Consider the following 23,540-nt stretch of genomic DNA (forward strand, 5'->3'; position numbering starts at 1 on the left):
TGAGAACAGGATAGGGCAAACTGTCCCCATAATTCAATTATCTCCACCTGATCCCTCCCATGACACATGGGAATTATGGGAACTACAATTCAAGATGAGATTTGGATGGGGACACGGCCAAACCATATCAGTCAGATTTCAGTTTTTTTTTTCTTTAATTTATTGAGACTTGCTTTACAGCCAAGCATTTGGTCGATCTTGGAGTATATTCCATGTGCAGATGAAAAGAATGTATATTCTGGGGTTGATGGGTGGAGCATTCTGCAGATGTCTATTAGGTTCAATTGATCAAGTGTCTAATTTAATTCTAGAATTTGTTAGTTTTCTGCTTTGATGATAGGTCTAACTTTGTCAGTGAGGTGTTAAAGTCCCCCACTATTACTATGTGGTTGCCTAAATAGTTTCATAGGTCTGTAAGTACTTATTTTATGAATCTAGGTGCTCCAATGTTGAATGCTTATATATTTAGGATAGTTAAGTCTTTTTGTTGAATTGAACTCTTTATCATTATGTAAAACCCTTCTTTGTCCTTTTTTACTGCTGTTGGTTTAAAGTCTGTTTTATCTGATATAAAAACAGTAGTGCCTGATCTTTTTTGTTTTCCATTTGCATGATACATCAGAAAAGCTATTTAAAATGTATTCTAAGGGTTAATTTTAGGATAAAGTGCTATGAACTAAATCATTAATTACTTCTAGTAAGAGATAGGATTAAATGTATGTTGTACTTACAGTGATTCTTGGGAAAACTCACAGGATACAATTATATACTATAAATTGTTAGGGAAAAGGGAAGACTGACACATATACATAACAAAACATGAAGAAAAAAATCTATTCTATGCTTCAGATTTTTTTCATAAAAATCACATTAAAATATCACAAGTTTTGAACATTCTTGAATGAGAAGCATTTTAAACAGGTTAAAAATGAATTATTCAATGATTACCTGGAGGTGCGCTTAGCTTGTTCTGTTAAGCCCAGCTCTTCACTGGAAACTCCGTCTTTAGTTATAAGGTCATCAATAATGTCTGCAATATCAGTCAATCCAGTCATCTGGAGTGGATCTACTGAAGCACTTCATTTGCAAATGTAATTTAAGAAATATAAATCAGTATCTACAACTTAATTACATTAAGCAAAAATAAACATGTAACAAATGAACACAAAATGATATACATATATCTACTGTCCTTCTATTTCTGCAATTCTAGTATCTCTCAGCGAAAAAGACTAATCAACAAAAAGTAATGACTTGGTAGATTTTCTTTAAAAAGGAAACATATGGCCCAGAAGAAAACCTCTATAGATTCTGCCTGTTTAAATTTGATCTATATTTATATAAGAAAATGTAGTATAGTCTATTGAATTCTAATTACTTGTGCTAAAACAGTAAGGGGTATAACAATCCTCAATTTCTTAAAAATATTCCATACCCAATGAAAACTTATATTCCTTTAAACCACAAAGATGTATAATGTAAAAATTCACACACATATGAACAACAAAATTTCCACTATCTACACACACCCAACTTTAAAGAAAATCATGAATTAACTCTTAAGATATTTACCTCTCAAATAATTCATCATTGCTATTCATACCTAAAAAAAAAAAAATCATTATTAATAAAAATTTTGGGTCATTTTTTTTGCTTTCAATTGTTAACCTAATTTAGAAATTATACAACCAGAAATTAAATTAAAATACTTTTAAACCTCCAAATTGGTTTATAGATATATATTTACAGCATATTTATCCTCCTCTTGAATATGCTATCTGATAGTGAACACTGTCTACACGTTTTTTAAGACCATGTCTCACTCTGTCACCCAGGCTAAGCGCAGGTCATGGCACACTACAACCTCTGCCTCCAGGCTCAAGCGAACCTCCCACCTTAACGTGGTGAATGGCTGGGATTACAGGTGTGTGCTGCAATGCAGGCTAATTTTTGTATTTTTTGTAGATATGGGGTCTTGCTGTGTTGCCCAGGCTGGTCTCCAACCACTGAGCTCAAATGATTCACCTGCCTTGGCCTCCCAAAGTGCTGGGATTACAGGCATGGGCCATCACACCCAGCTGGTATAAGATTATTACTTTTCTATCCTGAGTACTCAGTATAATATATGTCAGAAGGCACAACCCTTCTTTGCTTAGTACACAGTTTAGAGTACTGGAGTGCAATTTACTTTATAAAATATATACAAACAGAAAGCAAACCTCTGGTGATCTGAAAGTAATATATTTCAGAAAATATCTTATTTAAATCCAAGGAGCAATTTACTTGTAAGAATGTAACCCAAAATATAATTTTTTGTTGTTGTTGTTTTGTTTTGTTTTGTTTTGAGACGGAGTCTCGCTCTGTTGCCCAGGCTGGAGTACAGTGGCCGGATCTCAGGTCACTGCAAGCTCCGCCTCCCGGGTTCACGCCACTCTCCTGCCTCAGCCTCCTGAGTAGCTGGGTCTACAGGTGCCCGCCACCTCGCCGGGCTAGTTTTTTTGTTTTTTTTTTTGTTTGTTTTTTTTTTTTGAGACGGAGTCTCGCTCTGTAGCCCAGGCTGGAGTGCAGTGGCCGGATCTCAGCTCACTGCAAGCTCCGCCTCCCGGGTTCAAGCCATTCTCCGGCCTCAGCCTCCCGAGTAGCTGGGACTACAGGCGCCCGCCACCTCGCCCGGCTAGTTTTTTGTATTTCTTAGTAGAGACGGGGTTTCACCGTGTTAGCCAGGATGGTCTCGATCTCCTGACCTCGTGATCCGCCCGTCTCGGCCTCCCAAAGTGCTGGGATTACAGGCTTGAGCCACCGCGCCCGGCCGTTTTTTTGTATTTTTTTAGTAGAGACGGGGTTTCACCATGTTAGCCAGGATGGTCTCAATCTCCTGACCTTGTGATCCGCCTGTCTCGGCCTCCCAAAGTGCTGGGATTACAGACTTGAGCCACCATGCCCGGCCCAAAATATAATTTTTAAGTCTTGTCCATTATTAACTATATATTTTCAAAGAAAAATACTTAATCTATTCAATCTTCTATATGTTTAATTCCAAAAACAGAACTGAATTAATTTGGGAAAAGTGTTCTGACATCTCTTCTCAAAAAATATTCCTTAAGATTTTATTATCTTGAGATAAACCAAATCTGTCCTTAAGACTTATACATTCACATGGTTTTAATATGAAATACCTGTTTTCTTGAAAGTACATTGTTCTATTTAATTTATTAACCTCCAAATCAAGCATTTTATTTTTGTTCTCAGAATCTGGGCATCTGTGGGTTCTTAAGGGTGACTAATTCAATTTAACTAAGAGAGAAATACCTCACATAAATCTAAGGTTAGTGTAATAGTAACAGTACTACCCTTAATAGCTTTTTGCTAGGTAGAAAAAGATATTAATCCTATGTACTTAGGAAAGAGAGGGTCCATTAAAGAGACACTTTCTCTCAGTATTTGAGAGGCCCCTACTGGCCTATTCATGAAAAAAAGCTTAAAGGATTCTCTTCCAATACTGACTGGGCTGCATATGGGGAAGTAGATGAGATTAGTGAAGATGGTGACCTCTTGGGTTAAAGGTTGAAGTGTTTGCTGAGTAACAAGTTGCCCTTTCTCCTATTAGTAACCCAGGATCACTAACCCACAGCCACAGTACCTGTTTACTACCAAGTAAACGTTCTTAAAACATTATGAGATTTATGCATGGACTTTTTTTTTTTTTTAAGCTCATCAGCTATTGTTAGCGTTAGGGTATTTTACGTGTGGCCCAAGACAATTCTTCTTCTTCCAATGTGGCGCAGGGAAGCCAAAAGGTTGGAGTCTAGACTTTGACATCAGAGCTAGTTATACCTTTGCCTTAGACTCTGGCAACACTAAACAACCATGTTCCCCCTCTCCTCCTCTTTTACCCACCTAGTCACTGAGTACCATCAGTTACTAATTCAAAATGTCTCGTTTCTTCTATTTCTTTCCCACAACACTAGCCAGGCCCTCATTATTTCCCAGGTCAGATTTTTGTAGCCTCCTCAGTGGTCTCTATGCCTCCGTTCTATTTTTCCTCAAAACCTCCTCATTTTACTTCTCTGCCTAGAATTCTCCCATGATTCCCAAGTATAAAATGGAGTGTAAACTTCTCAGATATAATTGGAACCCTCTACCATCTAGCCATACAAATCCTGTTTAACCTCATTTGTCAATCCTACCCCAGAGAAGAAAAGAGAAAAGCTATCAGTGACCAAGAAAATAAAACAAGATTCTGAGATGCTTTATATATGATATTCAGTCTTCACAACTCTGTGAAGTGGAAATTATTATCCCCATATGTTGATGACTAAAACATACATGGCATCTAGAAAGAACTGAGAAAATCATTACAAGATTTAAAGTCAGCTTACTAATAGCTTTTCTTTAAGTAACAGTAATGTCATTCAAAATAGCATTTTTACTGTTTATATCACTTTAATAATGGTAATAGAACATACACTAAACACTCAGTAAAATCATTTTAATTGACCATCAATATCTGAGAGAAAAAAATGTATTTCCAAGCCACTGTCAGTGATTGAACTGATGTATTTACTATGTCCTATTATTCATAGGATAAAATGTATTCATTAGGACTAAAGAATAGCAGTTTTAATTGCTACCTCCAAATGAAATGAAACAAAAAGTGGCACTAAATCCTTCTAAATCTCAATCTCCTCAACTGTAAAATGGGGATAATAATAGTGTCTACACCTCATAGGTCAGGCTTAAACCAGAATCTACGCATATAAAACAGTGATGTTTGGCACATGGTAGAGGTGCAAGAAATGATAGATACTATTTTGTTTTCAAATTAAAATTCAAAGTTCTTTTAATTGGAAGAGTTTTAATTTTTCAATTTTTGTAAATGTCAACTATTATAGTAATTCCAGTTGCTATATATTTCATATTAATAAGTTACACCAAGATATGATACATGATTGCATTATGTCTTATGAAGGTGACAAGGTGTCATAGTTCTTCATGTGAATAGCAAGTTTTAACTTTCCTTCCCCTAAAATAAATATTACAAAATTACTTCACAAAACCTTTCATAACTGTATTCCCAGTAAATCACATTCAGTAACATTATAATGGAGAATAAGAGTATGTGTAAATGAAAAAGTGAAGAACAATACCAGGAGAAGTAGTATTCTGATCACTGGAAAGGCTGACAGCTGAATTGGCAGTAGGAAACACATGGGTTTTCTGACCAGAATAATTTTCTGTTATTGAAAATTCAGGTTCTGAAGTCTCCTTTTTGTCACTTTGATCTTCTTCATCCATATGTGTCAAAAAACGCACTAATCCAGAGTATATATTACAATTAAAATTAAATAGTAGAGAAAAAAAGATCACATGGAAAAGACAACAATTGCTAATACTTCCAACTAGCAACATAGATATTAGAAGTTTACCACATATTATGCTAATAGCTTTCTACTGTATAATGAATTTAATAAAAAATTTGAAGTTAAAGCTCTCCCACAGTAAATAAACCATAAAATTTATTATCAACTTCATTAAACGTGGCAGACTGAGCTGAAGTACACAGGCCTATGCCCTTCCATAAAAACACAGACATGCTAAATTACAAAAAATATATATTTAATATACAACCAATCTTTCTAAACAGAGAAATCCCCTGGTGCCAGAAAAGAAAAAGGAACTCAAAGCTGGAGCAATAAGTGGGCAATGATGCTAGGATAGTCTACTGAGGAATAGAAGATGTGGTTTCTGCAGACTGCAATGAGGGAAAAACTGAGCTACCTTCATTTATCTTAGAGCATTGAAGGACAGCTTTGTCCATAAAATAGGAATAAGAAAGTCTCTCCCCTGGTGAAACAGCAAATAAGTTTTCTATCTGCATGGATAGTAGCTGAGAGAAAAATAAAAGTCAACTTTGAGAAATCAAAATCCCTGACTTGCCACAAGCATGAACAGGGTCTGAATTTCTACCATCAATACACTACAGCAACCCCAAGTGAAGAAATGTATACTAAAATTTGTTCCAATTTTTTCCTACAGTGTTCAATGATAGCAAAAAGCAAATGCAAAACTACTCCAAAGACAAATACGTATAATCTAGCAGAACTTCTACTAATGATAAGCCCATAATAAAAAATTACAAATCACACAAAGGAACAACCAATCATGAAAGAGAGTCAGTATGCAGATTCAATAATTGATAATGTGCACATATGAAATACAACAATCAGAAAACGTTAGTCATAAAACATGACTAAAATTATTAAACAGATAAAGCATAGGAACAGCAATAAAAAAAAACAGGACAGGACATCCAAAGAGCAGATAGATCTGAAAAAGAAATAAATACAACTTCTAGATATTAAATATAGCCACCAAAATTAAAATCATAACGAATAGCTAAAACAGCAAAGACATAGCAAAGAAGAGAATTAGTAAACTAAAAGACAGATCTGAGGAAATCATCCTGAGTGCACCACTGATAAAGGGAGGAAATTATGCAGAAGAGGTTAAAAGAGATAAGGCGGCCAGGCGTGGTGGCTCACACCTGTAATCCCAGCATTTTGGGAGGCCGAGGTGGGCGGATCACCTGAGGTCAGGAGTTCGAGACTGGCCTGACCAAAATGGAGAAACCCTGTCTCTACAAATATAAAAAATTTGCCAGGGGTGGTGGCACATGCCCGTAATCGCAGCTACTCAGAAGGCTGAGGCAGGAGAACCACTTGAACCCGCGAGGTGGGGGTTGCGGTGAGCTGAGATCACGTCATTGCACTCCAGCCTAGACAACAAGAGCGAAACTCTGTCTCATAAAAAAAAAAAAAAAAAAGATATAAGTAACAGAGTGAGAAGGTCCAACACACCTCTAATAGGTGTTTTAGAAAGAAAAGAAAAAATGGGGAGGAAGCAGTACTTCAAAATATTATCGGTGAAAAGTACCCAAAGTTAAATCTTAATACTAAAGAATCATTCCTACTCCAATAGAAGGTAAATAAAAGAAATATGGCTGGGCCTGGTGGCTCACACCTGTAATCCCAGCACTTTGGGAGGCCAAGGCAGGTGGATCACAAGATCAGGAGATTGAGACCATCCTGGCTAACACGGGGAAACTCCGTGTCTACTAAAAATGCAAAAAATTAGCCAGGCATGGTGGCAGGCGCCTGTAGTCCCAGCTACTCGGGAGGCCGAGGCAGAGTTTTGCTTGAACCCGGGAGGCAGAGGCTGCAGTGAGCCAAGATCGTACCACTGCACTCTGACAGAGTGAGACTCCATCTCAAAAAACAAACAAAAAAAAGAAGTGGATGCGAGAAGCAACTGTGGACAACAATAGCAGAGAAGAGAAAATATCAGAGAGCATCTCAGGCAATAAAAGGTGTCATGAAACTTGTTTTGGTTTTATACATTTGTTGCCTACATATTTACATTATTTAAATCAGAAATTTTAAAATGAAGTAATTGTTGGCAAAGAAAATGACAAATGTGGAGAAATCCTAGCTAAGCACTGACTCAAAAAATAAAAGGCAAGGGGAACTAAATGGGAGGGTTAAAAACAGAGTAGATCTACAAATATTTGAAAACAGTATCAGACGCTGGGTTGGTGGCTCACACCTATAATCCCAACACTTTGGGAGGCCGAGACGGGCAGATCACAAGGTCAAGAGATTGAGATCATCCTGGCCAACATGGTGAAACCCCATCTCTACTGAAAATAGAAAAAATTAGCTGGGCGTGGTGGTGTGCACCAGTAGTCCCAGCTACTCGGGAGGCTGAGGAAGGAAAATTGCTTGAACCTGGGAGGCGGTGGTTGTAGTGAGCTGAGATCACACCACTGCACTCTCCAACCTGGGCCACAGTGCGAGACTCTCAAAAACAAACAAACAAACAAAAAAAACAGTATCAGAGAAGATGGAGGGAACAAATCAGTGCTAAAAAGGTCTAAAGTCCTTATATTGTTTGGGAGGTAGATATATTCACCTTAATTTAAAAAGAAAAAAATTTTAAGAGATGGTGTCTCACTATGTTGTCCAGGTTGGAGTGCAGTGGCTATTCATAGGTGTGATGATAGCATACTACAATCTTTAATTCTTGGGCTCGAGTGATCCTCCCACCTCAGCCTCCCGAATAGCTGGGACTACAGGTATGCACCACCATGTCCAACTTCACCTTAAACTTTAACTCAACTATGAATGTTAAAAATTCAAGAATAGGCCGGGCGCGGTGGCTCAAGCCTGTAATCCCAGCACTTTGGGAGGCCGAGACGGGTGGATCACGAGGTCAGGAGATTGAGACCATCCTGGCTAACACGGTGAAACCCCGTCTCTACTAAAAAAATACAAAAAACTAGCCGGGCGAGGTGGCGGGCGCCTGTAGTCCCAGCTACTCAGGAGGCTGAGGCAGGAGAATGGCGTGAACCCGGGAGGCGGAGCTTGCAGTGAGCTGAGATCTGGCCACTGCACTCCAGCCTGGGCGACAGAGCGAGACTCTGTCTCAAAAAAAAAAAAAAAAAAAAAAAAAAAATTCAAGAATAACCACTAAAAATTAAAAATGAAATGTATAATTTCTGAACCAATACAGTAGGAAAGAGAGAATATAGAAAACTCAATCCAATAAAAGGCAAAAAAGAGGAACAAAAAGTAAAGGAAAAAAAGGGCAAAAAAACCCCATGAAATAAGATATTAGAAATAAGCACAAATATATCAGTAAATACAATAAATGAATACTGATTATGCTTGCTGGTTAAAAAAGACTGTCTAATTATTTAAAGGAATGACATCTAGGTAGATGCTGGACACAACTACAACATAATCAAACAGCCTGAAAGTAAAGGGATATCCAATTTACAAGAAATACAGAGGAGAAAACAACACATTAAATGACATCACAGAGACTCAATTAGCAAAATTCAGACTCTGAAAAACACTTCAGAACAAATATCTTGTTTCTTCAACAAAGAAAACTTCAAGGAAGAAAAAGGAGAGAAGGAACCCAGAAGTAAAGAGACTTACAAGCCATCAACCAATGGCCACATACAGATCTTACCTGGGTTCCAACTGTAATAATTAAAAAGCTTTTTTTTTTTTTTTTTTTTTTGAGACGGAGTCTCGCTCTGTCGCCCAGGCTGGAGTGCAGTGGCATGATCTTGGCTCACTGCAACCTCCGCTCCTGGGCTTCAAGCAATTCTCCTGCCTCAGCCTCCTGAGTAGCTGGGACTATAGGCGCCCACCACCACACCAGGCTAATTTTTGTATTTTTAGTAGAGACAGGGTTTCACCATATTGGCCAGGCTGGTTTTAAATTCCTGATCTTGTGATCTGCCTGCCTCGGCCTCCCAAAGTGCTGGGATTACAGGTGTGAGAAACCACACCCGGCCTAAAAAGCTATTTTTTGAAACAAGACAATTGGCAACATTTGAACCCTGATTAGATATATAAGTATATTAAGAATTTTTTAAAGGAGTGCCAATATTATTGTGCTTATGTTTTAAACATGGACCTGATCTTTTAGAGATACATATAAAATATTTATACATAAAATAACGTGCTGTCTGGGTTTCACTTCAAAATAATCAAGAAAAAGGTGGGAAGAGTGGGTGGGTGTGGGTAGGTGTTTAGGTAAAAAATGGATTGGCCATGAGTTGATAATGATTAAAGTTTGTTGTTGAGTATATGAAAGTTAATTGTATGATTCTGTCTTCTATTAAAATAGCATAGAAATTTTACATAAAATTTAAAAAAAAAAAACATATCAAAAAGTTATACCAGAACACAGGGGTAGAAATGTTCATATTAAACAAAATCGACTATAAGTCAAAAAGGATTATTGGGAATAATTACTTAGTGATAAAAGAGACAAAATCCAACAAGAAATATAACAATTCTGAACTATTTTCACCTTATAGCCTTAAGATGAATGTAACAGATTTACAAGGATAAATAATTCCATAATCATTATGGGTAATTTTTAATGCAACCTTCTGAGAAATTAATGGATCAAGCTGACTAAAGAATCAGAAAAAATATAAAAAATCTGGACAATACAATTTAGAAGCTTGACCAAAGGGAGATATATACACATACAATACATACAACCAACAGCAAATGTTTGGTCTCTTCAGATAAATGTGGAACATAAAAACTGACTATCCTCAGCCACAAGAGAAATTTTAACAAATTTCTAAGAATTGATATCATCATACACATCAGCTAATCAAAATACAATGAAAATGGAAATCGACCACAAAAACATAGCCCTATATATTAGAATCCTTAATATTTAGAAGCTAAAAACTCCTTTTACAAGCTAAAGAAATCATAATGTGAACTACAAACTATGTAGACCTGAACAACACCAGATGATGATAAGTAGGTCCATGCAGGAACATATTCAGCCTCAATTCACATATTAGAAAACAAGAAAAAATAAAGTTAGAAAAAAGCCAACAAGTTAATCCCCCCAAAATAGAATAATAAAGATTAACGAAAAAGGAAACTGAGAAACAAACAGAATTAACAAACACTGGTTTTTGAAAAGACTGACAAGACTGAATGAGAAGAGAACACAGGTATAAACTACACACACAGTAGAAAGTAAAAACAAATTCATTCTTTCAATAAAAAATGAAAAAACTTAATACCTCACCACTGCCTGGCCATTTTACCAGAACCTCAAATTCCAGCTCAGCTGATGATCACAGACAAACAGCAACCTCAGCACAAAGTTCTGTGCAATCCTCAGCACTATGAGTCCAATGGCTTGGAATCCACAAAAATTGAGCTCCAGGCCACACTTGCCCCATGATATGAAATCCAGAGGAGGTTACTGCCTTCTCCAAAAAAAAAAGGCTTTGAGGTGGAAGCTAATCACATTACAAAAAAAAAAATCCTTATCTAAAAATTGGGAAGCTGATGACTTAAGCTCGTATATGAAAACTATTCCTACTTCTGGCACTCCACAAAGCAATGTTTATTCTTTCAGTCAACTAAAGCAAGACTTCAGCCAGTCCCTGTCAGCCCCTACAAACCTTCTTCAGAAATGCTAATGGTTTTTGAGGCTAATGTTTTTTTGAATTCAGGGCCAGAAGAGAATTCAATGTGATCCACTGGTCCAATCTGTAGAAAAAACACACAAGACAAAACAATGGTAATACTTTGATAATTTCAAAATAACAAACAAGTTTATGTAAGTTTTAAACACTTGGATTAATGTAAAAGTAAAAGAAATGGGATTAAATCCAATATAAGCTAAATGGTAGGGATCAATAAAGCAGAGGAAATTTTTACTTATTTGTAGCTTAACTGAGTTATAAACTTTTAAGAGGCTCAGGAAAATTGTATCATAAAATTTTATAATGAAGAAGAACCTTAATTACCATCTAGACAAACTCATATTAAAAAGGAGAGAACAAAGCCCAGAGAGATTCAATGACTTTTTTAGTGGCATGACATGGTCAATCCAGGTCTTCAAGACTACTTACTAGAGTATCCCTGGGCCTCTTCCAGGACTCTAAGCTGTTTTCTTAGGCAAGTGAAGATGTTTGTATTTATGTGTACATTATAACAATGTGAGAGTATTTTAAAAAAATATACCAAACCTGCTGGGTCCAGTGGCTCACACCTGTAATCCCAGCACTTTGGGAGGGTGAAGCAGGCAGATCACTTGAGGTCAGGAGTTTGAGACCAGCCTAGCCAACATGGCAAAACCTCGTCTCTACTAAAAATACAAAAATTAGGTGGACATGGTGGCAGATGCCTGTAATCCCAGCTACTCAGGAGGCTAAGGCAGGAGAATTGCTTCAACCTGGGAGGCAGAGGTTGCAGTGAGCCAAGATGGCGCCACTGCACTCCAGCCTGGATGACACAGTGAGACTCCATCTCAAAAATAAATTAAATAAATAAATAAATAAATTGTGTGTGTGTGTGTGTGTGTGTGTGTGTGTATACAAAATTAACATTATTTCCTTCAAAGTGGTCATTTTAGAAGACTAAATACCCTCTTTTTCCCTGGGAGATATGTTCCAAGACCCCCAGCGGATGCCTGAAACGGTGGGTAGTACCGAACCTTATTTATAGCTGTCCCTTAGTATCCATGAGGGATTGGCTCCTGACGTCAAAATCCACAGACACTCAAGTCCCTTATATAAAATGGTGCAGTATTTGCATATAACCTATACATATTCTCCCATATACTTTAAATAATCTCTAGATTACTTACAATATCTAATACAATGTAAATGTTAAATATTAATAATTGTTATGACATATTGTTTAGGAATGACAAGAAAAAACTCTGTACATGTTCAGTACAGCTGCAACCATCCTTTTTGTTTTTATTAAATATTTTCAATCCACACTTGGTTGAACTGTCAGATGCAGAACCCATGGATATAGAGCGCCGATTGTATACTATGTTTTTTCCTATGCATACATACCTATGATAAAGCTTAATTCATCAATTAGGCACAGTAAGAGATTAATAATTGCTAAGAATAAGATTGAATGATTATAACAATATACTGTAATCAAAGTTATGTGAATGTGATTTCTTTCTGTCTCTCAAAACATCTTCTTATACTGTACAAAGGGTAACAGAAACCTCAGAAAACAAAACTGCAAATAAGAGGGGACTACTGTACTTAGGGGCTTTGAGAAAATGCTTTTGGAACTCTTCCTTTGAAATTGTCTCCCAACCTTATGCCACAATTATAAATAACTGTTCTAGTGGTGAATCTTTAGTATGTAAATGTGATTTTATTAGTGCCAGAATCAAAACTAAGATAGCAAAGACAACCATTAAACAAATATTTATTAAATGCCCACCCTGTGTAGCAAAAGACATTGTCCCTACCTTCAAGTCTTAAAAGACTTGAGAGAGGAGCCCTATCAGAATTTTTGAGAGCCTTTTCAAAATGCCATGCCATCTCCACCTCCCCAACAGATTCAGCAGGGATAGAATGTATACTCTGAAAAAGCATCTGAGTGATCTTGACATGCACAGGAGTCCATTAAACATTAAGATATGTGGAAATTCCCTCCTGCAACTCCTGCTTTGGCTGGCTTTCTCCTGAGTCTCTTATGACTTCAGACTGTTCTCAAGTCTTGTTGAATCCTCATCCTTACAAGGCAGTGTTTCTACAAGATTCTTTGCCCTCTTCTTTTCTCCTCTATGTGCTCTCCCTGAGGACTGCCTATGCTATCATGATTTGAACTTCCTCCTAACTGATTACTGAACTTCCTCCTAACTGATTACTCCAAAATCTGTAACTTCAGCCCAGTTGTAGCTCCTCAGCTGCTTCTGAGGAACTGCCTACTTATCTCATAGCACCTCAAATTTGTCATGTCCCTGATAGAAATCATTGTGCCTCCCTCCCCCAACACACACATAACACACACACACACACACACACACACACACACACACACACACCCCTCTTCCACTTCCTTAGTTTGGAAAATGGCTCCACCATTCACCCAGGCTGGAATCTGGACACCACTGTGAATCTCTGTTGTCTTCTTCACCTTCCCACAGCTTATCAATCTCTAAGTCCTATTAATGCCTTCCCTCCATTCTTACCGCTCAAATTCAGGCACATTGTTATTTCCTGCCATAGATATTTAGTGGATCTCAAACACTTATCAGTGGACCTGATATAGAGCTAGCAGCGTAAGAATCATTTGTGAAGCTTGTTAATAACACAGATTCCTGGGCTCTAACCAGACCTACTTAAAATCAGAATTTCAGGGAAATGGGGCCCAGGAATTTGCATTCTTAACAAGTTTCCTAGATGATTCTAATGGGCAGTCAGATGTGGAACCACTGTAACCCATGTGGTCTCCTTGTTCCCAGACTTATCCTTTCCAGTCTACCCTCCACATTACTGTCTGCATATCTGATCATCTCCCTTCACTGTTTAAAATACTTCAGTGGTTTCCCACTACCTGCTTATAGGATAAAATCCCAATGGCTTGACATGGTAAATGCTTTCTGTTCCTCCTTGTCTCCCCTCTCCTACCTCTACTGTCAAATGTCTTAAAGTTCAATCCCACTAACTTCTACCTCTAAGTAATGCTCATACAGCTCCCCAAACACTCTATGCCATTTGGTACCTTTCTCCTTTGCTCACAATATTTTGTCAGTCTTTCTTAATTAGCTGATGAATACCAATTCATTACCAGCTCGAGTCACCTCTACAAAGCCTTCTTTTTTTTTTTTTTTTTTTTTGAGACGGAGTCTTGCTCTGTCGCCCAGGCTGGAGTGCAGTGGCCGGATCTCAGCTCACTGCAAGCTCCACCTCCCAGGTTCACGCCATTCTCCCGCCTCAGCCTCCCGAGTAGCTGGGACTACAGGCGCCCGCCACTTCGCCCGGCTAGTTTTTTGTATTTTTTAGTGGAGACGGGGTTTCACCGTGTTAGCCAGGATGGTCTCGATCTCCTGACCTCGTGATCCACCCGTCTCGGCCTCCCAAAGTGCTGGGATTACAGGCTTGAGCCACCGCGCCCGGCCTACAAAGCCTTCTTTGATGCCACAGCATGCCAGGCATATCTATGTGCCTCATTAGACCCAGTATGTATGTATTTATTGGTATATACATCTATCTTCTTTTATTAGATTTTACACTCCTTAAGAGTAGGTACTATAGCTTATTTATCTTTCCATTCCTGGAATTTAGCACAGGGCCTAATATGCAGTAGATGTTCAATAAATGTTTGTTGAAGGAATTAATGATTCATGAACTCTTCTGAGAGTGAGCAAACCAGGATCAAGACTAGATTTGGGCCGGGCGCGGTGGCTCAAGCCTGTAATCCCAGCACTTTGGGAGGCCAAGACGGGCGGATCACGAGGTCAGGAGATCGAGACCATCCTGGCTAACCCGGTGAAACCCCGTCTCTACTAAAAAAAATACAAAAAACTAGACGGGCCAAGTGGCGGGTGCCTGTAGTCTCAGCTACTCCCGAGGCTGAGGCAGGAGAATGGCATAAACCCGGGAGGCGGAGCTTGCAGTGAGCCGAGATCCGGCCACTGCACTCCAGCCTGGGCGACAGAGCGAGACTCCGTCTCAAAAAAAAAAAAAAAAAAAAAGACTAGATTTGGGTATAAATCAAGTATCTGGCTGTAGATAATGAATACTAAACTAGCTCAGAAGGCAATTTCAAAAGAGATTCTTTGAAGTAAAGAGTTCCAACAACTGCCTTGATGCTGAACATTTATTTGGATGTGAAGATCTAAATCCGGGTTTAAAAAAAAACAGAAAGCAGGCCAGGTGCAATGGCTCACATCTGTAATCCCAGTACTTTGGGAGGCTGAGGTGGGAGGATCATTTGGAGTTAGAGACTGGCCTGGGCAACATGGTGAGACCCCAAATATACCCCCCAAAAAGAGGAAAACAACCAAATAAGCATCATAATATCATTACTTAGTATTAATATTTTTACTTAGTCGTAGTCCTGCCTCATATCCTTTCAGTATAGTTTCACATATGCTTAATCTTAATTTTTTTTTATTATTATTATACTTTAAGTTCTAGGGTACATGTGCATAACGTGCAGGTTTGTTACATATGTATACTTGTGCCATGGTGCTGTGCTGCACCCATCAACTCGTCAGCACCTATCAACTCGTCATTTACATCAGGTATAACTCCCAATGCAATCCCTCCCCCCTCCCTCCTCCCCCCTCCCCATGATAGGCCCCAGTGTGTGATGTTCCCCTTTTCGAGTCCAAGTGATCTCATTGTTCAGTTCCCACCTATGAGTGAGAACATGCGGTGTTTGGTTTTCTGTTCTTGTGATAGTTTGCTAAGAATGATGGTTTCCAGCTGCATCCATGTCCCTACAAAGGACACAAACTCATCCTTTTTTATGGCTACATAGTATTCCATGGTGTATATGTGCCACATTTTCTTAATCCAGTCTGTCACTGATGGACATATGGGTTGATTCCAAGTCTTTGCTATTGTGAATAGTGCTGCAATAAACATACGTGTGCATGTGTCTTTATAGCAGCATGATTTATAATCCTTTGGGTATATACCCAGTAATGGGATGGCTGGGTCATATGATACTTCGAGTTCTAGATCCTTGAGGAATCGCCATACTGTTTTCCATAATGGTTGAACTAGTTTACAATCCCACCAACAGTGTAAAAGTGTTCCTATTTCTCCACATCCTCTCCAGCACCTGTTGTTTCCTGACTTTTTAATGATCGCCATTCTAACTGGTGTGAGATGGTATCTCATTGTGGTTTTGATTTGCATCTCTCTGATGGCAAGTGATGATGAGCATTTTTTCATGTGTCTGTTGGCTGTATGAATGTCTTCTTTTGAGAAATGTCTGTTCATATCCTCTGCCCACTTTTTGATGGGGTTGTTTGTTTTTTTCTTTTAATTTGTTTGAGTTCTTTGTAGGTTCTGGATATTAGCCCTTTGTCAGATGAGTAGATTGCAAAAATTTTCTCCCATTCTGTAGGTTGCCTGTTCACTCTGATGGTAGTTTCTTTTGCTGTGCAGAAGCTCTTTAGTTTAATGAGATCCCACTTGTCAATTTTGGCTTTTGCTGCCGTTGCTTTTGGTGTTTTAGACATCAAGTCTTTGCCCATGCCTATGTCCTGAATGGTACTACCTAGGTTTTTCTCTAGGGTTTTTATGGTATTAGGTCTAACATTTAAGTCTCTAATCCATCTTGAATTAATTTTCGTATAAGGAGTAAGGAAAGGATCCAGTTTCAGCTTTCTACTTATGGCTAGCCAATTTTCCCAGCACCATTTATTAAATAGGGAATCCTTTCCCCATTTCTTGTTTCTCTCAGGTTTGTCAAAGATCAGATGGCTGTAGATGTGTGGTATTATTTCTGAGGACTCTGTTCTGTTCCATTGGTCTATATCTCTGTTTTGGTACCAGTACCATGCTGTTTTGGTTACTGTAGCCTTGTAGTATAGTTTGAAGTCAGGTAGCGTGATGCCTCCAGCTTTGTTCTTTTGACTTAGGATTGTCTTGGAGATGTGGGCTCTTTTTTGGTTCCATATGAACTTTAAAGCAGTTTTTTCCAATTCTGTGAAGAAACTCATTGGTAGCTTGATGGGGATGGCATTGAATCTATAAATAACCTTGGGCAGTATGGCCATTTTCACGATATTGATTCTTCCTATCCATGAGCATGGTATGTTCTTCCATTTGTTTGTGTCCTCTTTTATTTCACTGAGCAGTGGTTTGTAGTTCTCCTTGAAGAGGTCCTTTACATCCCTTGTAAGTTGGATTTCTAGGTATTTTATTCTCTTTGAAGCAATTGTGAATGGAAGTTCATTCATGATTTGGCTCTCTGTTTGTCTGTTACTGGTGTATAAGAATGCTTGTGATTTTTGCACATTAATTTTGTATCCTGAGACTTTGCTGAAGTTTCTTATCAGCTTAAGGAGATTTTGGGCTGAGACAATGGGGTTTTCTAAATATACAATCATGTCATCTGCAAAGAGGGACAATTTGACTTCTTCTTTTCCTAACTGAATACCCTTGATTTCTTTCTCTTGCCTGATTGCCCTAGCCAGAACTATGTTGAATAGGAGTGGTGAGAGAGGGCATCCCTGTCTTGTGCCAGTTTTCAAAGGGCATTTTTCCAGTTTTTGCTCATTCAGTATGATATTGGCTGTGGGTTTGTCATAAATAGCTCTTATTATTTTGAGGTACGTTCCATCAATACCGAATTTATTGAGAGTTTTTAGCATGAAGGGCTGTTGAATTTTGTCAAAAGCCTTTTCTGCATCTATTGAGATAATCATGTGGTTCTTGTCTTTGGTTCTGTTTATATGCTGGATTATGTTTATTGCTTTGCAAATGTTGAACCAGCCTTGCATCCCAGGGATGAAGCCCACTTGATCGTGGTGGATAAGCTTTTTGATGTGCTGCTGAATCCGGTTTGCCAGTATTTTATTGAGGATTTTTGCATCGATGTTTATCAGGGATATTGGTCTAAAATTCTCTTTTTTTGTTGTGTCTCTGCCAGACTTTGGTATCAGGATGATGTTGGCCTCATAAAATGAGTTAGGGAGGATTCCCTCTTTTTCTATTGATTGGAATAGTTTCAGAAGGAATGGTACCAGCTCCTCCTTGTACCTCTGGTAGAATTCAGCTGTGAATCCATCTGGTCCTGGACTTTTTTTGGTTGGTAGGCTATTAATTATTGCCTCAATTTCAGAGCCTGCTATTGGTCTATTCAGGGATTCAACTTCTTCCTGGTTTAGTCTTGGAAGAGTGTACGTGTCCAGGAAATTATCCATTTCTTCTAGATTTTCTAGTTTATTTGCGTAGAGGTGTTTATAGTATTCTCTGATAGTAGTTTGTATTTCTGTGGGGTCGGTGGTGATATCCCCTTTATCATTTTTTATTGCGTCTATTTGATTCTTCTCTCTTTTCTTCTTTATTAGTCTTGCTAGTGGTCTGTCAATTTTGTTGATCTTTTCAAAAAACCAACTCCTGGATTCATTGATTTTCTGGAGGGTTTTTTGTGTCTCTATCTCCTTCAGTTCTGCTCTGATCTTAGTTATTTCTTGCCTTCTGCTAGCTTTTGAATGCGTTTGCTCTTGCTTCTCTAGTTCTTTTAATTGTGATGTTAGAATGTCAATTTTAGATCTTTCCTGCTTTCTCTTGGCATTTAGTGCTATAAATTTCCCTCTACACACTGCTTTAAATGTGTCCCAGAGATTCTGGTATGTTGTATCTTTGTTCTCATTGGTTTCAAAGAACATCTTTATTTCTGCCTTCATTTCGTTATGTACCCAGTAGTCATTCAGGAGCAGGTTGTTCAGTTTCCATGTAGTTGAGACGTTTTGATTGAGTTTCTTAGTCCTGAGTTCTAGTTTGATTGCACTGTGGTCTGAGAGACAGTTTGTTATAATTTCTGTTCTTGTACATTTGCTGAGGAGTGCTTTACTTCCAATTATGTGGTCAATTTTGGAATAAGTGCGATGTGGTGCTGAGAAGAATGTATATTCTGTTGATTTGGGGTGGAGAGTTCTATAGATGTCTATTAGGTCTGCTTGCTGCAGAGATGAGTTCAATTCCTGGATATCCTTGTTAACTTTCTGTCTCGTTGATCTGTCTAATGTTGACAGTGGAGTGTTGAAGTCTCCCATTATTATTGTATGGGAGTCTAAGTCTCTTTGTAAGTCTCTAAGGACTTGCTTTATGAATCCGGGTGCTCCTGTATTGGGTGCATATATATTTAGGATAGTTAGCTCTTCCTGTTGAATTGATCCTTTTACCATTATGTAATGGCCTTCTTTGTCTCTTTTGATCTTTGATGGTTTAAAGTCTGTTTTATCAGAGACTAGTATTGCAACCCCTGCTTTTTTTTGTTCTCCATTTGCTTGGTAAATCTTCCTCCATCCCTTTATTTTGAGCCTATGTATGTCTCTGCGTGTGAGATGGGTCTCCTGAATACAGCAGACTGATGGATCTTGACTCTTTATCCAGTTTGCCAGTCTGTGTCTTTTAATTGGAGCATTTAGTCCATTTACATTTAAGGTTAAGATTGTTATGTGTGAACTTGATCCTGCCATTATGATATTAACTGGTTATTTTGCTCGTTAGTTGATGCAGTTTCTTCCTAGCCTCGATGGTCTTTACATTTTGGCATGTTTTTGCAATGGCTGGTACCGGTTGTTCCTTTCCATGTTGAGTGCTTCCTTCAGGGTCTCTTGTAAGGCAGGCCTAGTGGTGACAAAATCTCTAAGCATTTGCTTATCTGTAAAGGATTTTATTTCTCCTTCACTTATGAAACTTAGTTTGGCTGGATAGGAAATTCTGGGTTGAAAATTCTTTTCTTTAAGAATGTTGAATATTGGCCCCCACTCTCTTCTGGCTTGTAGAGTTTCTGCCGAGAGATCTGCTGTTAGTCTGATGGGCTTCCCTTTGTGGGTAACCCGACCTTTCTCTCTGGCTGCCCTTAAGATTTTTTCCTTCATTTCAACTTTGGTGAATCTGGCAATTATGTGTCTTGGAGTTGCTCTTCTCGAGGAGTATCTTTGTGGTGTTCTCTGTATTTCCTGGATTTGAATGTTGGCCTGCCCTACTAGGTTGGGGAAGTTCTCCTGGATGATATCCTGAAGAGTGTTTTCCAACTTGGTTCCATTTTCCCCCTCACTTTCAGGCACCCCAATCAGACATAGATTTGGTCTTTTTACATAATCCCATACTTCTTGCAGGCTTTGTTCATTTCTTTTTCTTCTTTTTTCTTTTGGTTTCTCTTCTCGCTTCATTTCGTTCATTTGATCCTCAATCGCTGATACTCTTTCTTCCAGTTGATCGAGTCGGTTACTGAAGCTTGTGCATTTGTCACGTATTTCTCGTGTCATGGTTTTCATCTCTTTCATTTCGTTTATTACCTTCTCTGCATTAATTACTCTAGCTATCAATTCTTCCACTTTTTTTCAAGATTTTTAGTTTCCTTGCGCTGGGTACGTAATTCCTCCTTTAGCTCTGAGAAGTTTGATGGACTGAAGCCTTCTTCTCTCATCTCACCTGCTTCAGCTCTTGCTGGTCGGGCTGCAGCAGCTGACCAGCACCAATTGTCTGGCACTCCCTAGTGAGATGAACCCAGTACCTCAGTTGAAAATGCAGAAATCACCGGTCTTCTGTGTCGCTCGCGCTGGGAGTTGGAGACTGGAGCTGTTCCTATTTGGCCATCTTGCTCCGCCCCCCTTCATCTTAATTTTTAAATGTGTTAAATGTTTGGATTAAAGGTGTACTATAAACCTAATACATACATTTTTTAAATGTCAACACACTAGCAAACTGGAATATTTGTAAGGTAAGTCAATAACGGAATTCTTATCCTGCAGACTATTTTGCATTTCCCAATATTAGACTTTAAGACATTTAACTTTTCTTTTCTTTTCTTTTTTTTTTTTTAGAGGCAGGGCCTTGCTCTGACACCAAGGCTACAGTGCAGTGGCACAATGATAGCTTACTGCAGCCTTGAACTCCTGGGCTCAAGTGATCCTCCCACCTCAGCCTCCCAAGTAGCTAGGACTAAAGGTGCACACCACCATGCCTGACTTATTATTATTTTTATGGAGATGAGGTCTCGCTATGTTGCCTGGGCTGATCTCAAACTCTTGGCCTCAAGTACCCAACCATGGTCTCATTTAACCAATTATTTGTAACATAATATTTGTTCTCTAATCCTTTTGATATAAATTGTTCTTCCTTTAAAAAAAAAAAGGACAAAATGTGCAAAATAATTTTTGAGACTTCCTATTTTATTTAACTGTCATTATATATAAACATTAATTTATTTTGTATGTCTACCTTTTAAAGATATAGAAAACTAGGCTGGTATGGTGGCTCACATCTATAATCCCAGCACTTTCGGAGGCCAAGGCAAGACTGCTTGAGGCCAAGAATTCGAGGCTAGTTTGAGCAACATAGGGAGAACTCGTCTCCACAAAAAAATATTAAAAACTTAGCTGGGAGTGGTGGTATACACCTATAGTCCCAGGTACTCAGGAGGCTGAGATGGGAGGATTGCTTGAACCTGGGAGATCGAGGCTGCAGTGAGTCATGATCTCATCACTGCACTCCAGCCTGGATAACAGAGCAAGACTATGACTCAAGAATAAAAAGAAAAAAAGATATGAAAAATTTCTAAGGAACTGACTACTAACTCTCTTACACAAAATATTTAAAAGAAACTCACAAAAACTCCAAATAGAAGGACAATAATATTTATAAAAGTATAAAAATCTTTCAGAAGAAAATGATAATTATAAGCGGGGTTCCTTTAAAATCACATTCTAGTTTTGTAATTCACATATTTCTTTTCTTGATAGGAAGCATGGGTTTACTTCATTTTTGTGTGGGAGGACCCTAGAAAAAGCTTTATTTAGAGCAGATCAGCTGAATAGCCCTATATCTACAGAAGAAACTAAATTTATACTTTAAAATGTCCCAACAAACAAAACTTTAAGCATCTTCAGTGAAGATGGCTTCACTGAATTCTACCAAACATTTAAGGAAGAAATAGTACCAATCCTATAAAAAATTTTCCAAAATATAGAAGAGAGGGTAATATTTTCCAACTCATTTTATGATAATAGCCTTATACATGGGTTTACTTCTTAAAGGTAATGGTTCTCAGTTGAGGGTGATTTTGGCTCCCAGGGAACATTTGGCATTATCTGGAGACATTTTTGACTGTTACAACTAGGGAGCAGTGCCACTGGAAACCAGTGGGTAAACACCAGGGATGCTGCCAAATATCCTACAACACATGGCGCAGTCCCCCACAACAAAGAATTATCTGGCTCAAATGTCGATAGTGCTGAGGTTGACAAACTCTAGCTTAAAGAAAATAAATTTCTCATCATTTTGAAAAATCAAGTATCCAAAGGTATATCACACTACTAATCTAATAATTCAGTTGCAAACAGAAAACTAAAAATAAAGGCAATCTACCTTATCACAATGTAGATCTAGCATTTCAGGTTTGGGGAAATCCTGCTCTATGTTTTCAGCAATGTTCTGTATTGCTAGCAACTGCTTGTCAATTTTCTGAAGCTTAGCAGTAAGATGCTCTAGTCGGTGAGCTGCAAAGCTTGGTGCAGGGCAAGCTGCAGAGACACCTTGCAGCCGTTTCCACAACAGATAATCTTCCGCAGAGTCTGACTTCGTGCACTGTCCTTTGAATCGGAACTCTGGTTTTGGCAGATCTAAATATTAATGAGAGTAAAAGCAGAATTGATTATAATTAAAGAAGAGGTATTACTGATGATCTCATTTTTTGATGACTTCATTTTAAACCAACACAACACTACTTTCCAAATCAGTTTTAATTAAATACACCTAAAAATTCCTTTTCAGCTTCTTGACTTCTGGGATAAGAATACATAAATTACAACAAAGTTCCACATACAAGGAAAGTCTGAATATTACTTTCATTCCTTGCTACAAACATATACTTCATCAAAAAGCAAATTTAATATTTTTAATGACTTTTTCAAATTCTACTTGAAAACCAAAAACATCACACATTAAAAGCTGGCCCCAATATTGGCTATTACTGACTTTATATGGGATCTCAGGCAAATGTTAAACCTCCTAAAACCAAAATCAAAGCCAATGACTCTTCTTCTTCTTAAATTCAGTTGATTCTTCTCCCAAATTTGCAACACCTCCTTTTTTTTTTTTTTTTTAAGAGCCTCCCTCTGTCACCCAGGCTGGTCTCGAACTCCTGGGCTCAAGCAATCCTCCCACCTCAGTCTCAGGAAGTGCTGGATTACAGGCGTGAGCCCCTGCACCTGGTCTGCACCACCTTTTTTAAATGCACTCTTCTTCTGATGTCTGGGTCTCCTCCTGCCTGTATTGCTCATACTTCTTCTGCTGCCATCCATTCCTTTTACCCGTCAGTACTTCCTGGGCTGCCAGCCTGAACTCACTTCTCTACTCACTCTTCCCACTTTCTCTGAGTTATGTCATTGATGAAAGATGACTCCCAAATCCATATAGCAGTCTTTTTTAGCTCCACCTCCTCATATCCTGAACATACCAGTTAGGTTGTCCC

General features: G+C 38.4%; 1 protein-coding gene across 1 annotated transcript in view; it reads right to left on the reverse strand.

The window, feature by feature from the left end:
• CPLANE1 (ciliogenesis and planar polarity effector 1) overlaps positions 1 to 23,540 on the reverse strand; it is a 163,143-nt gene that overhangs the window by 30,716 nt on the left and 108,887 nt on the right. The window contains exons 41-45 of the mRNA XM_025388536.1: positions 22,436 to 22,689; positions 11,015 to 11,102; positions 5,148 to 5,312; positions 1,573 to 1,603; positions 949 to 1,077 (exon numbers count right to left, since the gene is read on the reverse strand). Of these exons, the coding sequence (XP_025244321.1) occupies positions 949 to 1,077; positions 1,573 to 1,603; positions 5,148 to 5,312; positions 11,015 to 11,102; positions 22,436 to 22,689 (667 nt within the window). The remainder of the gene's footprint in view (positions 1 to 948; positions 1,078 to 1,572; positions 1,604 to 5,147; positions 5,313 to 11,014; positions 11,103 to 22,435; positions 22,690 to 23,540) is intronic.

The sequence above is a fragment of the Theropithecus gelada genome, chromosome 6, assembly GCF_003255815.1.
Source record: "Theropithecus gelada isolate Dixy chromosome 6, Tgel_1.0, whole genome shotgun sequence".
NCBI classification, from domain to species: Eukaryota; Metazoa; Chordata; class Mammalia; order Primates; family Cercopithecidae; genus Theropithecus; species Theropithecus gelada.